Source organism: Corvus hawaiiensis, chromosome 11 (genome assembly GCF_020740725.1).
Source record: "Corvus hawaiiensis isolate bCorHaw1 chromosome 11, bCorHaw1.pri.cur, whole genome shotgun sequence".
NCBI classification, from domain to species: domain Eukaryota; kingdom Metazoa; phylum Chordata; class Aves; order Passeriformes; family Corvidae; genus Corvus; species Corvus hawaiiensis.
In genome coordinates this window covers 13,795,110-13,812,023 of record NC_063223.1, presented here as the reverse complement: position 1 = coordinate 13,812,023, position 16,914 = coordinate 13,795,110, and the positions used below count along the sequence as shown (strand labels likewise).

The window sequence follows — 16,914 nt, the reverse complement described above, 5'->3', positions numbered from 1 at the left end:
CAGGGCAGGAAAATCAACATATCCTACAGGAGCACATTTGTGCTTGTTCAGTCCACTTTTGCTATACTGACTGGCACTGACTGTGTGTGGGGAGCCCTGGCATGAGAATGGGGATCCTGCCAGTTGAGACAATGGGGAGAAGAGCCCCTTTGGCTCTGACTGGGGTCTGAATTGCAGGCTTGAGGTGTCTTGAGATCCAAGGAGGCCAGCAATAGTTGAGAGCAGTGTTAATAGTCTGTTCTTAAAGGGGGGATAAGGGAATGGAGAGGAGCAAAGGTAACAATCACCAGGGTCAAACTGATGCTGGCTTTCCTTGAGTACTTGGATTTACCCAACACACTGATAGTCATCAGCCTTGGGGCTCAGAGAGGGGTAGGAGGGCTCTTTAGTTGATGCCTGGGTACCATGCTCCTGCCCTTGCCTTAGCTTTGTGCTCCTATTATCCGCTAACCATGAGCCCTTCTCCCTCACGGGGACAGAGTGGCGGCAGGGCAGGATGGCCCGGATCATACTGCAGGATGAAGATGTCACCACAAAGATTGACAATGACTGGAAGAGGCTGAACACCCTGGCCCACTACCAGGTAAGGCTCTCCATGATGGAGAACACTGAGCAGTCACCAGCTGCTTTGAACTTGAGCATCTTCTCTCCCTCCTCAGCTTGGTCAGGGCCTGGGCTCAGCTCTCCAGGGCCATGGCCAGGAGGTCTGCAGTCACTTTCCTTCCTGCACCTCACGTTTATGGTCCTTTTAAATGGGACATTTCCAGAGTTCATAGAGGCTGTTCTGCACTCTGGCCTTACTCTGCCATTTTCATGCTGAGCTTTCTGGTGTGTTCCTGTTCTGCCCCTTCCCCCATCTGTCACAGAGCTATGTCAGGCTCCTTTGCTGGAGATGATGTCCCTGGGGTGGTGGCAGTGTAGCTGCATCCCTCTGGGGCTGGTTTCTGCCGTGGCTGTTCCCCCTGTGCCTCTCTGGTGTGGCAGCCTCTCAGTCCATCTCTGCCCACAGGTGACGGATGGCTCCTCAGTCGCCCTGGTGCCCAAGCAGAACTCAGCATACAACATCTCCAACTCCTCCACCTTCACCAAGTCCCTCAGCAGATACGGTGAGTGCACAGGGGCATCCTCCTCTGGGCTGGCAGGGGAGGTGACACTGGGCTGGGTATGTGGACCAAGGCACAGGGCAAGTGACTGTAACTGTAACTCATGTGAACAAAGTCCTCCAAACTCCCAGCTCTCCTGCACGATGCAATTTATTCTGGTGTTGGAGAGGGAACAGGTGCCCTCAGAGCCGTCTTTCTTTGCAGTGTGTTGGACTCAGGGGAAAAAGGCAAATGTTAGATGGTTGCTGTTAAGGGATCTTTTCCCTTTTATTCCCCTGAAATCTAATTAAAAGAAGCACAGAGGCACTTAGCACTTAAAAGAGCAGAGTTGAAGACTCCCACGAATGTGCTGGCATGTATACTTCAGCCTTGGTTTGGGAGGGAATAGTGTGATCAGCTCAGACTGATGCACAGGAAGCATCTGTGATCCTGTCACTTGTGTGCTGGGAGCAGGACAGGCTCTGCAGAATTCTATGCAGGGTGGTCCTGGCCCCTGTACATCAGCCAGGCTTGCACGTGGCTCAGTGGGATATGAGGATGGTCACAGCAGAGCTCCCAATCCATGGTGGCTGCAGGGGCTGAATCCCAAAGCTCCTCTGGAGGGGAGGGCAGTGATGGGGCTGGTGGCGAGGCAGAGGTGGCAGGGTAGGAGCATCCCCCTGTGCTTGCAGAGAGCATGCTGAGGACAGCCAGCAGCCCCGACAGCCTGCGCTCACGGACCCCCATGATCACCCCCGACCTGGAGAGCGGCACCAAGCTCTGGCACCTGGTGAAAAACCACGACCACATGGACCAGAGGGAGGGCGACCGGGGCAGCAAGATGGTCTCCGAAATCTACCTGACCCGTCTGTTGGCCACCAAGGTATGGCCCAGAGACCCAAAGCTGATGCCTGGCTTTTGAAATCTGAGTGGGGAAGGGTTGTGATTTGGGTTGTCCAAAAGTGGTAAGCACTACTTTTTTGTCAGCCTCCTGCTCTAGCACAGGAAGAGGTCCTCATTTGATCTCTTTTCTGAGCTGGAGGTGAAGGGTTTGTGTGTTGAAACCCTCAGTGAACATCCCCTGAGTGGATTTTCCTATTTGCTTTATGCGCCTTTTGGTGTTTTTACTGTTGCCTGTATCCTTGAGCAGCTGCTGGTCTGCAAAGCAGAGATAGCCTGGGATAGGTGCCTCTTTGGTGTTTGGGATAAAGCTGCAGAACTGGTGATGTGGGAGGGGTGATTATCCCTGGCATTTGGCATTGCAGCATGTTCCACTTCCCTCAGCACATACAACAATTTTTGTTTTGTATGGTGCTTTCCTTTGTATACTTTTAGCATGCCAGATCATACAGTGAAGGAGATACCTCATCACTGCACTGTCTGTTTCCCAGTATAAACCACTGAGAACCAGTAGGGTTACACAGACTGTACTGTGCTGCTCTTCCAGGTGTAGGAATAGAAGTGAAATTGATTTAGAGGCTGACCATTAGTTAAAGACTCACCTCTCTGCTGGCACAAGGTGTTGCTGAGCAGCCCTTTTCTCTTTCTCCTGCTCAGGGTACCCTGCAGAAATTTGTGGATGACCTGTTTGAGACCATCTTTAGCACAGCTCACCGTGGGAGTGCACTGCCCCTCGCCATCAAGTACATGTTTGATTTCCTGGATGAACAAGCTGATAAGCATCAGATCAATGATTATGATGTCAGGCACACCTGGAAGAGTAACTGGTAATGGAGGACAGTGGGCAAGGGGGGTGGGCTAACAATATCACAGCTTCCAAGCCCTCCCACAGGGAGCAGAAATATGTACCTGGAAATGATCCAGGACAAGAGAGGCCCATATCTCTGTATTTGGGGTGTGGGTAAATCCCTTGCATGCCTTCCTTCGAAGAAAAAAATCCCAGGAATGCAATGTTCCCTCAGCCCTTCCCCAGATCCCAAGCAGCACGCTCCCCCAATGGCTGCAGTCGCTGAGGGCCACAGCAGCTCTGTTTCCATCTCACCTTGGCCTCTCCATCCTCTGGGCTCCTCCAGGGATGCCAGCCCCAATTCTCATCTCTGCTGTCCTGAAGGTGTTTCCACGCTCCTTGCTGTCACTCAGCTGTGCCCTACCAAAGCCAGCACAGATCTGTGTGCACACCCTCGCTGCCCTTGCCCGCAGAGCCAGCCCCTGCTCTGCTAATCTCTGGCTGAACGCTGGGGTGGGCGGCTCATGAGGCCTCCTGGGTGCTGTGCTGGGGCCGGGGCTCCAGCAGGTGTTGGCTCCTTAGCCCCCTTTGGCATTTCTCGTTTCTGCTGCCTCACTGGTTCCACCTCTCTGATCTTGCCGTGACTGGAGACGGGTACGTATGTTCCCCGTGTCTGGCATTTGTTAAATGGCAGCCAAATTGCTTTTGTGTAGTTCAGTAACTGTTTGCAATTAGCAGGGCAGGAAAAGAAACATTTTTAAATGGAGATGTGAGAGCGCGGAAGTGCTTGGAACTGATTTATAACTCAGCTTCCTATATTAAAAGAAGGAGTGAAAGGCAAGGGAGGAAAAAAGCCCCACTCTTCAGGGGCTGGGCACGAAGGCTCTTGCATACTAATGCCTGTGCTTATCTCTGGGTGCTAATTCGACGTGTGGAGCTAATTTCTCCAGGCCATTCCCTTCACAAATGAAATATGTACATGCACCCAGTACCCTCATTAGGAAAGTCCTGGGGAATGAAGTGTGTTTTGTTTAAGATAAAAACATTCACTGAATGTAGGTGCTGGGGGATGACAGAGCAGGGAGGATTTCTGATGGAGGAGGCTCTGAGGCACTCCTGGGAGAGGAGGGGGGCAGCAGGATTGGGAAGTGGAGCCATGGAGGGTGGCATGTGTGTCAGTATGCAGCAAACAACCAGTCGATGGCTCGCCAGGAGACCTGCTGTCTCTACAGCTGAGAGCTTTATTTCCAGCACCTGAGGCCGCCTAAATTTTCCTCTGGTGTTAAATGCGCTAATGAGTCCCTTGAGGAGTCCAGTTAACTCCCTCCTCTGGCATGGGAGATGTGTGAAATGCCACACAGCGCCTTCGAAGGGATTATTGATGTGAGAGAAAGGGACCGTGCCTGGTTTGACCCATGGGCTCAGCAAGGTCTCTTCAGTGTGAGTGGATCCTTGGAGAAACCACAGATCTGCACTGCCCTGGTTTGCCTTTGGAGATGTTGGCAGTGCTGAGGAATTTCTTCACAGAGAACTGTGTCTTTGTGGGGGTGGGCAGGGGGGAATGGACATTTACCCAGGATGTTTGCATCCCTGGAATGCTGGGGAAAGCAACCTACCCAATTCTGCGTCATGGGGAGCTCCTTCTCCACAACTAGAGGTGCATGTATGTGCCAGCTGCCTTGCAGGGTGTGGTTCGGGTGCTGACTCCTATTTTCCTTCATCCCTCAGTCTACCTCTACGTTTTTGGGTGAATGTGATTAAGAACCCCCAGTTTGTGTTCGACATTCACAAGAACAGTATTACTGATGCCTGCCTATCCGTGGTGGCTCAGACATTCATGGACTCCTGCTCAACTTCTGAGCACAAGCTAGGAAAGGACTCTCCCTCCAACAAACTACTGTATGCCAAGGACATCCCCAACTACAAGAGCTGGGTAGAAAGGTGAGTAGACTTGGCCATAGCTCCTTGCTTCACCTGGGGGACTTGCAGTGGATGCTCATGGATGTGGGGACTTGGGTTGTTGGGAGGGCTCCTCTTGGCAGCTGACTGAAGCAGGACTGTACTAATGCTGGCAGAAGGTGATCCTCTTGTTTGGGGGATGATGCTTTCTCATTATTGTCTCCTGGAATGAGTTTGCAATGACTGTTCTGAAGAGCTGTTTATGACTTGCTTGAGGGGTGCTAAAAGCAACATCCACTATTAGGTTGTCTGATGTCTTCTGTTGTAAAAACTTGGTCTGTACTAGGGAATTACTAACACCTCCCTTGATTGCTTTTGAAGAGCAGTGAGAACTTAGCCTTGGACTAGAGAAGTGCCTCTTTTGTACCACAACAATTCACCCAGGTTTTGCTGAAATGCTTGAAAATTATAATTTCCCATCTCTCATCCTTCAGTACATGTCGCCTGGAATCCTTGTGAGGGTACATGCTCTGAGGCAGTGCTCAGGCTGCTGTCTCTGTGCTGAGGAGCAGGGAGAGGAGCAGGTCCCCTGACACCTTCCAACACCCTCCACCTTCCCTGTTAGCTGATGAGAGATGTCCCTCTGTCCCGCTGAATTAATGTAGTGTTAAAGGTTCAGGGTTTGAATGAGACTGATTTTGATGCACTCAGGCATAATACTGTGTTTAGCTTTATCCTTTTGGGAGAGAAACCTAGGAGATGTCCTCCAAAGCCCTCCAAATAGAGCTACTGTTAAAATGTTACCGTCCTGTGAAGTGGAACTTCATAAAACTTAAAAAATGGCAGATTTCAGGTTGCTGATGCAACTTCTCCTTTGTGGTGATGTGCTGGGTTAAAGATGATGCTTGGTCTTAACTGAGGGCCCTTTTTCAGCATCTTGAGCAAATACAGAATGAACTAAATGAAGAATGCCCAGACAACAGTAAATGTAATATTCTCTAGTTTGTAAGGGTGGAACTTTGTAGCCTAAATCACCTTGGGTACTCGCTTGTGCACAGATATTTTTGTTGCACCATTGGCATGCCTGGTGTTTTGCAGGCAAGTACAAAGACAAGCTTCTTCCCTTGAGGAAGGTAGGGCTTGGATCAGAAGGAAAAATGCCCCTGAAATATGATGCCTGAGATGAGAGATGAGCTGCATTGTAATAGGAGGAAGTTCTTTGCGTGGGGCTGGATGGGGCTTTGGAGTGGGGTCCCATAGGAACATCACAAGCTTCATAAGGTGAATTTCTTTGACCTTGCCATCTCTATGACAAAAATATTCAGCTCTGTGTATGTGCCTGGAAGAAAAAAGGTATAAAACCATTTCAGAGTTAAACATTGGTCTAGACATTCTGCGTCCCTGGGGAGGAGGTGGGAGATCTCAGTGGTGACAGATGTTCCTGCCATCGCTTACCTCCAGAATGGTCCCAGAGGCAGATGAGCAGGGGGCAGAGATGTCCTGTGCAGGGGGTGACTATGTCTACCACTGTTCTTCTACTGCAGGGATTTATGGCATAGTCAGCATTTCTGGCTTTTGGCACAGTAACAGTCACAAAGCTTTGCAGAGGAGGGATGGGAGTGGTGTGGGGGTGGCTGAGTGGGACTGCCAGTCCCAACAGCAGGTCTGTCTGCTGCTGTGGCTCAGGCACCAGCTGAAAAAAGGGCATCCTGCCAATCTGAGGCAGGAATAGCACAGGGAAGGGCTTAGGAAGTGGGGAACCTGGGGAAACCCAAGGGGACTGCTGCTGGGGTCACATGTTGTATGTCCTCTGGAAATGGTCGGTGTGACTGGAATCTTGGTCCACATGAGCCAGGCACACCTTGTATTGAAAAACGATGGTTTCTTCCCATCCTATGTGTCATGATAACACCTGGAATGTGAAACTGCTGCTTTAGGACACGTCACTCTGAGGTGATCTTTCTAGGGGTGTAGGAGATGCCTGGTTTAGTCAGAGGTCCTCACCCCAGACCACTGCTCTCCCGGCACCATCCAGGAATTCTCTGGCATCATTTTCTGGGTGTGAATGAGCCTCTTTGTAAAAACTGCCCAAGTAGTTTATCACTAGCTGAGTTCAGTGCTGTGGGATGGAGTGGATCCTCATATTCATCTCCTCAAGTGGTCTTGCTGCCATCTGCTCCTATCCAAGTGCTTCAGCAGTGTTCCATCTCAGCGTTCAGCTGATGACACTAATGATGCTAATCACTGTACCAGAAACTTCACTGAGTGAGGAGTCATGAGGAGCAGAGCAAACCTGGGAGAGGCTGGCACTCTGTATTTCCAGGTGGTAATGCTGGTAATACTGGTCCCTGGGAGCAGCCAGAGCTCATTTGCTGTGGGCAGGGTTTCTTTTTAAAGAAAGGACACAACCCTGGTTTCCAAAAAGTCCTCAGCAGCCAGCCCACTGGTACATCTGCTTTGTGTAACTCTCCTGCTGTAATGGGATGCTGCAGCTTTGTCCTCTCAGGGTTTTGATGAACATCCTGTTGGATACTCTGTTTTTCCACTACCACAGCACGTGTATTGCTGCAGGGGCAGGATGTCACCTGGTCTCCTGTTCACACCCCAAGTATTTAATTGAATGCAAAGGGGCATTGTTGGCTTTAGGGACATGGTGACCTTAGGAGAGCAGTAGCAAAACCTTGTGTGTTGCTGCAGGTGTGGAGGGTCCTGGTGCATGTGGTTTGGTGGCAACACATGCCAATGGGATGGGAAGGATAAAAAATGTGTCGTTTAGGAGAGGGTGGAAAATCCCTCAGAGCAGCATCTCTTGGCTTCCCAGCACAGTGAGCAGAATTGCTGGGTGCTGTTCCATCAGGACCATGTTCCTAACGGTGCTGACTGCTCTGTGGAGTGCTCAGAGACCTCTTAATGAGCAGTGTTATAATGGGTGATCACATGTCACTGCTTGGAGGTAAGATGCTCTTCACTTGCCTTTCCAGTGGCTGTTCTCTGTGAACATCGTGGCAGGGACCCATCCCCTCCTGCCTGTCCCTGCTTCTGACCCACTCTTCTGTTCCTCCCTGGCAGATATTATGCAGATATAGCTAAAATGCCAGCGATCAGTGACCAGGACATGAGCGCGTACCTGGCAGAGCAGTCGCGGTTACACCTCAGCCAGTTCAACAGCATGAGCGCCCTGCACGAGATCTACTCCTACATCACCAAGTACAAGGATGAGGTAAGACGTGGTGAGGCAGAGTCAGGCCTGAGCTGCCACTTGATTCCTTTTGTCCTTGTTTCTGCAGTCCTCTGCTTTTTCCTATAAAAACACACCATGAAATGCGGAATAGTAACATATTCCATGTCTGTGCTTGGACCTGGTGGAGAAGGAAAGGTTTGGGAGGCATGAAGCCAGGAGCTGGAGTAGGCAGTGCTCATTCCTTGTATTTTCTGCAGTGAGTAATGTGGGAAACACCTATTTTTCTACACATTTGGCACATGAGCTCCATGAGGCTGCAGAGTTCCTGGCATTATCTCAGCGTGCCTCCCCTATCCACTGCCACCAATCCTGCACCATGGTGGTACCAATGCTGTGGAACTGTACAGGTGGTGTGTGGTTCCACTCCTCAGAGATGTTAGAGGATGTGGTGGCCTCTCCAGTGCTTGTTTTGTGAATGTCAGTAAGGATGGTTAAGAACTCCTCTGTTGTAATTTATACAAATTAATTTCTCAAAGCTCTGCTCAAATCCGCAGCCTACATCTTATTAAAGCAATAAAATATGTAACTACTGTAAAATATGGGTCTATACACAAAGCATGATAGTACAGGTTTTATTGTCCCAATAAAGGGGTTTGATGACTGTGTTTGAACGGTGGCTCATTTAGGTGACAGAGTGCCAGAATATCTTCTCACTCAGAGCCAGGAGAGGAAATGGGGTGCCTGTTATACCATGCAGCAATCCCGAGAGGCTTCTCCCAGTGCCTCTTTGAGGTGTGAATTTAAGGGGTCCATGAGCAGTTTGTAGCAGACCTGGCCCCTGGGTTTAAGGTCAGCACTGGGATCATGGTGGCCAATATCCTATGGAACTCGGTGCTTTACAGGAGGGAGGAGGAGGTCCTGGCTTCCCTGGTTCTTGGGAAGGTGCTGGTGGGACCTCTGTGCCACTCCTTAGATGACTTTGGATGGCACATCCCAGAGGCCCCTTTTGCTCTGGGTAATGGGTTGGCCATGAAGGGGTTCTGGGGTTTTACACTTCGTACACAGTTTTGTGGCTACCCTGAGAGTGCAAGTGGAGCAATCTGGAAGATCTAGATTTGCTGTGGTCCAGCTATCATCCCTCAGCCACCATCCAATGCTTGCTTCCTCCAGGCTAAAAGTCCTACAAGCCTTAAATAAAGCCTCCAAGCCCTGGGTGAGAGCATGGAGGGGACCATGTGAGATGAACCCGTGGCATTAATGAGTTGCTCTTTAGGAGCACAGGTCCTCTTCTTTCCCAAGAGCAGCCTGACATCTGTTGAGTGTCTTGCTGTTGCCTGCTCTCTGAGCATCACAAGTGTGTTCACAGCTCTCAGGAACTTCTTTTATTATTTGTAATGGGATTAATAAATCGCAGCTGTTCCCTTTGTTTGTTTTCATTCATTAAGCACAATTATATGCAGCCCGATTGCACCCTCTTTGATGCAAAATGGGAGAGAATAATTTTTCCTGTTGTTCAGTGCAATAATATGCTGTCATTGGCTGTGAATGAAAATCATAATTAATTTTCATTTGGGTACTTGCATCTTGGTAATCAGTGGTCCTGGCTCCTTACAGCAGGTGACAAACCTGGGTCTCTCTATGCTCAGCACAGGTTTCCTTTGACTGCATTGTTTCCATAAGGCTGAGATAAGAGAGGGGTAAATAAATGTATGGGCAGTTTGGGAATCTTTTGACACCTCAGCATCCCAGGATATACAGCTGTCTGATTGGGAGGGGCAGAGGAGGCAGGTGGGTGGAAAAGGCTTCTCCTTCACTTCTCTGACCAATCTTGTTTGGTTCCAGCTCAAGCACCTTTCAGGCATGTGGGGTTTTGACTTCTGTGTTAGTATCACTATAGGTGTTTTACTCTGTGTATAGCATGAGGGCTGAGAGCATCTGTGGAGATGGATGGGGGGGGAGTGTCCCCAGTAGCAGGTTTGTGGCAGAATCCATGAGTTCTTGCCAGTCCAGCTGCCGCCCTGAGTTGTCACTGCCAGGGGAGGTAAATCAGATGTGTCCAGCTCTTGCTGGTGATTTTTCCCCTCCTCAGGAGCTGGCACCAGTGCCCAGATGCAGCTTTCCCTTCTCTTTTGGGAAGAGACTTCCCATCAGGCATCTCTTACTGCCCCAGGAGACAGGGGCCAGGCTGGTCCTGCCCCAAAACAGCCTGAAGGAGACCCAATGTGTTGGTGGCCAGAGGCTGGTTGTGGCAGTGTGGTGAATGCTCCTCAGCACACCCTGCCTGCCTCTCCACAACTCGCCAGTGCTGCAGCAGCTCTTAATCAAAGGGAGCTGATTCCCCATTAAGAAGTTACCTGTAGGGCTCCTGATGGACTTTGCCTGCCTCCTAGTAAGTCTATTAATTATACAACAGTTTGTTTCCAATTATGCAGCCAATGAAATGGTTAATCAAGTCCCCTTTGATGGATGCCTTGATATATAATTACAAAAAATTTGCTCTCTCAACTAGCTCACCCGAGGAGATGAGATTTCTGTCAGGTTTGTTTTTTTAAATCGGCTTTTCTGCTCTGCTGGCATGATGTTAGTGAGACGAGACTCCTGGCTGCTGGGAGGGCAACTGCCCCTTTGTTTTACACTTTGTTACTCCCTTTTTCCCACTCTGAGCCTCGTCTTCTACCTTCCTGCTGCTGCCAGTCCTTCCCCCAGCCCTGGGGGCGTGGTCACATCCAGCCCAGGGCAGGGGACTGACCCTCCGGTCTGCAATCTGTCATCCTGATCAGCAGCTTGTTCAGGGGAAGGATTTTAAAGGAGGAAAGTCATTCTCAGGGGTCTGTGGGTGCACCCCTTTAACAGGACTGGGGGCTCCCAGGCTTTGCTGGCGCATCTATCTGATGTCCCCTTCCAGCACCCCACTGTCCTCATTGTCCACTGTGGGGAGAAATGTGACAGGTTTTAACTCTGGTGGCAGCTGAAGCCTTGTGGATTTGGTGTTTCTGTGCTTGTGGAACCAGTTCATGGTTTGATTGTGGTCTCTGAAACACAACCCCTGCTTCCCTAAGGCGTAACAGGATTGTTGGAGTCACAGACATGGCGGGAAGGTGTTGTTGGCTTGGATTTGGGGTTCACTCTGTGTTTGACTGTGTTTCCTTCACTTCCCCATGTGCAAGTTGGCTTCTCGTTAGTGTCAGGCAGGTCCCTGGTGTTACTGCAGACCCTTTGGGGTTCCCAGTGGGCTCGGTTTGTGGAGGGCACCACTCAGAGTGGTGTCTTCCACCTTGCACTTCCTTTGGCCCCATTGGGGAACAAGAATACTTCCCATGGGGCCACATCCCCATCTCCTGATGCCGTCAAAGAGCCAGCGGGCCACAGGGAGCCGCTTTAGGTAGGAAGACACCTCCTCACCCTCTCTCCTCGCCTCTCTCCCCAGATTTTAGCTGCGTTGGAGAAGGATGAGCAGGCCCGGAGGCAGCGGCTGCGGAGTAAGCTGGAGCAGGCGATCGACACAATGGCCTTAAGCAGCTGAGAAGGCGGCGGCGGCGGCAGCGTCCGGCAGCGGGGGCGGCAGGACGGAGGGAGGGAGGGAGGAAGGACCGGCCAGCGGCAGCCACGGGCACAAGACTTTGGGGCTGGCAGCGGCCGGGCCCACGGGAGCCGCCGCGCCTCCGCACGCTTCCCACGGACAAACACGGAAACCTCGCGCTTTAGCGGAAAAAACCACAAACCCCGACGGCAGCAGCAGCGTCGATAGAACTCCCTGACCCATAGACAAACCCCCCAGTCCAGCCGGGATGCAGCGGGGACCTTGCAGAGAGGCGATGCCGGGAGGAGGAGAAGGGGGTCGCCTGCCCCGTGGAGCTGCTGGGCATCCCTTGCCTGGGCAGAGCCCCTGAGCCCACAGGGAAGGAGGGTCGGGACCGCGGGGCTTTCTAGGAAGGCGTTTGGATGTTGTTGTTACTTTGGTGAAGGGAGGGTGGGTGGGCTCCTATTTTTACTGTACTTGACTTGCTCTCCCTTCCTTCCCCCCAGCTGTCCACCTCCTCTCCTCCTCTCTCTTTTTCTCTCTCTCCCCCCTTCTCTCTCTCTCTCTCTCTGGCCTTCTGCCACTAGTGTTAACTGCTATATTTGCACAATTTACACGAGACAAACAAAATTTTTAATTTAAAGGAAAAAAAAATTGTAACAAAAAATGGGAGGGGAAAAAATATTCTAAATTTTTTGCAATGAACTAACAAAAATGATTTTAAGAGATAAGCTAAAGGACTGATGCTGGGGAGATTTGGGGTGGGGGCTTTAGGGGTGGGCAGGAAAGGGAGAAATCCTTGAGCTTTGATATTTCTAAAATACGTCCTGTGCCATGTTTTATTTGAATGTCGTTTAGTGCGAAAAAAAAAAAATTGAAGAAAAAAAAAAGTTGAGAGTTTTGTTAGCTGGATAGATGCTGTTATTTTAATGCTGCTGAGTGGTTCTGGAGGTCAAAATCAGAGAGGAAGGGAGATCCCAAGGCTGTTTTTTTCTTTTCCTGGGTGATTGCTGAAGGATGGTTGGTGTTTTGTTGAGCTTGTCCTTGTTTTCCCGGTTCGGTGGCCATGGGGTGGTCTGGGCAGCGCTGCCTGCTTCTGCCTGTCCTGGGATGATGCGGGGTGGAGGATGGTTGTGGGGCCTTGGGGACTGTCAGGAGGGTTGATGGAGAGCCAGCCTGGCTTTTTGTGGCAGATTCTCTGGCACTGGAGCTGCCTTAACAAAGGCCCTTTATGTTTATTTTTCCCCATCATCTTTTTGTGCCGATGCAGGGGAAGAGACCAGATCCCTGGCAAAAGGGAAGGCAGCTCCTCTGCATTCCTGACTGGGATCCCCCCTGGCAAACCCCACTGGGTTCCCAGCCCATGGAGGGACTGGGATTCTGGCTGCCATGGGGCTGTTGCCTGCTCTTCCACCTGGGGACCCCAAATGTGTGCAGGACCTTCCACCCAAGACTGACCTTTCTTTCTCTTGTCTTTTCCTTCTTTCTCCCCCTTTCTCTCCTTGCTGTCACCCTGTCTCCCCTCCGCTGCCTCCGCCCTGACAGGGCTTCGCTGGAGACCTGAGGTCTCTCCCTCAGTTGCCCCCTTGGAAATGCCAGTTCCTTGTGGGTTTGTGCTTTCCAGAGATGAAAAGGTGCTGAATGCTGCCCTGAATGGCAGCAGGTGACCAAAAACTTCCAAAAGAAATGAGCAAAACCCTTTCCTTTTCTGTACTGAGAACTCCTGTCACTGCCCAGGCCACGGCACCCGGGGCCACACTCTGCCAGGAGCGGACGGCTGTCGAAATCCAAGTGGAGAGAAGCCCAGCTGATTTCTGTCCATTCCCTTAAATTGCAAGTTAAGGGGGGGAGAGGGAGAAATAATGAAGTTTTTAATTAAAAAAAAAAATAATAAAAGTGTGTATATATATATATGTGGTTACAATCTAATTCTCGTGCCCCAGTGGGGTGCTGTATATTCAACTGAAGGAGAATCGAACCAATATAAATATGAGATGAATTTACACAGCCAGTTAAAACAAAACAAACAACAACCGAAAAAAAGAAAAATTAAAAAAGGATACCAAATGGTCTGGAAGGAACTTCCAAGCCTTTCTCACCATGCAGAACAATTGTTTGAAGCCTGCACATCTCTCATTATGTTGTAATTTTGTTTGGTTTTGTTTTGTTTTAATAGGGAGGGAAAGGAGAGAAGATGCTGATTAAAAAAGAAAAAAAAAAGGAAAAAAAAAGATGACAAAAGAATCCAACCACAACAGCAAAACTATGTTTGAAAAAGAATTTATAATTGTTTCCCAAACCTACGAACCCTGAGCTGTCGCTGGATTTCTGAGAGCTGTGGGCTGTTGCATGACTGTGCTAGATTTTAGTCTGAGTTGATCTTTTTAAGAAACAGAAGAAAAAAACCCATAAAACAAAGAAACTGCAAGTATTGAATTTTAGAGGTTCGTTTAGGCCTGTTACCTGTTTTTTTTTTAATTTGAAATTAATTTGCCACTTTCTCGTCCAGAAGAAAAAAAAAAAAAAGAAACAGCAAAATGAAAGACTTTAGAGGTTCACATCTCAAATGTGGTACTTGGAGAGCCTTAAAGGACAGCTGTGTGCCCTGTGCTGGGGCCACCGCTGGCTGCCAGCATCTCCCTGGGTGCTCTGGTGGGACAGAACCCTCCGGGGATCCCTTTGTAGAATTCACTGCTGCTGTGATGGGGTGGAGGGGTGCCTGCAGCTCCCTTTGGTGCAAAACTTCTTCCTTGTGGCATTGCTGGCTGCGTGGTACTGGTGGAGGTCCTGGAAATCGCCCGGAGGATGGCGGCAATGCATCGGTGGTCACTGCGGTGTGACGGAAGGGGAGCGATGGCTTTGAGGTCTCTGTCCAGTACCTGTGTGGGTCCTGCCTGTTGCAGTGGTAAGAGTGTCTTGGGGAGCTTTGGTTGGTGTTGAGGGAGCCAAGCACATGGGTTTTGTGGTGGTTGAGAGGGGATGGAGATGTGTTTCTAAGAGCATCTCCCTGAAAATTTCCCTTTGGACAGAGAGGGCTGGAAGCACTGTTAATTGCTGAGGTCTATTAGCCTGTTGCTTTCCCAGCAGCAATGCTGTGGGTGCTCCCTCAGCCAGCCTGGAGGGACAAATTAGTTTTTTGGCCATAGTGGGTCTGAGGTGAATTTGGGGAGCAGAGAGGCTCCTGGGGAGGTCATGCTGGGTTGAATGGCAGTGCCATGGTGTGGCTCTGCTTTCTGGGCTCCCCTTGTGCTGTGACCTAGCTCTTCCAGCCCCCTGGTGATACTGACTGCCTGTAGTGTGGTCCTAGGGATGAGTTCCCGTTGGCTTCCTCCTGGAGAGCTTTGGGGTGTCTGCAGTTTGCTCCAGCAAAGGATGCCTCAGCATCTCCCCACCACTTGGGGGTCCCCTTGCTGCCTCTAACGGGGAGGGTGGTGGTCAGTGAGGTGGGCACTGCAGTGCTGCCCGCAGCCTCTGGCGCTTCTTGGTGCTACCTTTGCCTTTCGCATGATGCCCAGCGTCCTTAATCGTGCCAGGCAGCTGCCTGCCCTCCCTTGACCAGCCTGGCGGGGTCAGAACCGGCCCTGTCAGACCCTGCCTCAGAACGGAGAAAGGTGTGGAGAAGCTGGGAAGCACCCACAGGACTCCTCTTACTGCTGGTGTAGCCCCTGCCCCAGAATGGGCTGAGATGGAGAAGTATCCCTTGCTGTGAGCCTGCCTTTCCGGGCACTCCTGCTCTGGACACCACCAGAGGCAGCTGGGCCGTGCAAGCTGATCCCCCACCGCTGCAAGCAAGGGGGGTCCCTGGCTGCTCTCATTGCCTTTCTCTTCAGTTTGGGGTTAAAAAATGTGCAGTCCAGCCTGGACGTGTCCCCTCAGCAGGAGCCCCGTGTCACCCCCAGAGCTGGCCCCAGCCTGGGGACAGGGAGCAGGGGGATGGGTGGGGGGACCCCCCCAGGCTCACCCGCTCCTGACCAAAGCGCACAACGAGCTGTCCTTTAAGAAAGCAGGGGAAAACCTAAGGCGGACCCGGCGAGAGGCAGAGAATTCTAATAGTTTTAGAAAATTAAATGGGGAAAAAAAAAATCACACTCCGGAGTCCTGATTCCCTTTCTGTGATTGTTTCAGACTTGAAGCAACAGGCCAGCACGGCTGGCCGAGCGCCCTTTGATCGTGTAAATATCCTGCTATTTCCTATTTTAATGTTCTTCAGATTTAGTACTTGTAAATAAACACATGCATCAAGGAGAGATTAAACATTTTTGCTAAAGCTGGTGTTTTGCCTGTGTTTTTGGGGGTGATGTGGGTGCGTGGGGCAGGCAGCTTTGGGAGCAAATCCGTGGCTGTGCCAGGGGATGTGATGCAAAATGGCATGTGCTGTGATGGGCCAGCAACACGGTGCATATGTGGGTGTGGGGGTCCTGAACTCTGGTTGTTTACACCCCCCAAAGGAGCTCCAGGCTCTCACAGGGGAATATAGATGACTTCCCCATCAGCCCCTTTCCTGGGTGGCTCATGTTAAACTGCTTTAAACCATTTAATTTCACTCGTCACCTTTCTAAGTGTTCAAAGCTGCTGATCAGATGCAGAGGGGCTGAACCTGCAACGCTGCAGGCACAGAGAGGTAGATACCTGCCTGTCTGTTCTGCCACTCACTGGGATCCACAGGAACCGACCAGGGCTCGGAGAGCTTCACTTCTGCCTCTCGGACATCCTGGCCCTTCCTCCCATAGGGATAGAGTGGGGTGACAGCACAAGTGCTTGAGAGGAAGTACACGGTGGTGAGGTGATGCTGCAGTCGTGTCTCTGCAGGCTCTGCACACTGCAGGGCATCTTCTTTTCCAGCTCCTGATCTTTTCCAGCTCCTGATCTTTTCCAGCTCCTGATCATTGTCTTTAAAACTGTGTCATCCCGTAGCTCTGGGTACCTCCAAACTCCGTTGTAGTCTCTGCAGGGTCCCAAAGTGAAGCACCAGGAGAGCAAGCCTAGGGCAGCAGCTGGTCGCCTCAGCACCCTCCTCACAGGGGCACCTTCCTCAGCAGTGTCTGGTGGCCATGGCAGGCGGGGCAGGCATTCCTAGAGAGGAGGGGGTGAGTTTGGGGGTGAATCCCTGGGGTTTGGGGTCAAGGCCAGGACTCTGCCCAGCACACAGACTGAAATCAGACAAATTCAGCTGCTTTTTTGGTTTTTATTGTTTCCTTAGCCTGTTCCTGCCCTGGGACCAATCTTCTGAGGGATTGGGCTGGCAGGTTGATTGTACTGTGGATGCTGAATACATCTTTTCTCTGCATTTAGCATGTGTATAAACTGGATGTTTTTCATGTTCTCTCTTGCAGTTTTCCTACTATCCAGCAAGAATATCAGCAGCAGGTATTAAACACCCACTATTTTTGCCATAGTGTTATTAAAACAAAGATTGCTTTGATCTTGTTTTTCTATCTTAAAAAAATAAAGTTTTCTTTTACCAACCTTTCAAATGCTTAAGAAGATCACATTTGAACCGAGTTATGGTCAGGTTTCTGGGAGGATTTAATTGAGGGCAACGGGA

The 16,914-nt window shown here is 50.6% G+C and overlaps 1 protein-coding gene across 1 annotated transcript in view; it reads left to right on the top strand.

Annotated features, from left to right (window-relative positions):
* The window catches only part of PLXNA1 (plexin A1), a 115,912-nt gene extending 100,276 nt beyond the window's left edge, over window positions 1–15,636 (top strand). Inside the window, exons 26-32 of the mRNA XM_048315275.1 lie at window positions 480–583; window positions 1,010–1,106; window positions 1,775–1,965; window positions 2,640–2,809; window positions 4,498–4,710; window positions 7,738–7,888; window positions 11,277–15,636. Of these exons, the coding sequence (XP_048171232.1) occupies window positions 480–583; window positions 1,010–1,106; window positions 1,775–1,965; window positions 2,640–2,809; window positions 4,498–4,710; window positions 7,738–7,888; window positions 11,277–11,372 (1,022 nt within the window). The 3' untranslated portion in view covers window positions 11,373–15,636. The remainder of the gene's footprint in view (window positions 1–479; window positions 584–1,009; window positions 1,107–1,774; window positions 1,966–2,639; window positions 2,810–4,497; window positions 4,711–7,737; window positions 7,889–11,276) is intronic.
* The last annotated feature ends 1,278 nt before the right edge of the window (window positions 15,637–16,914 follow it).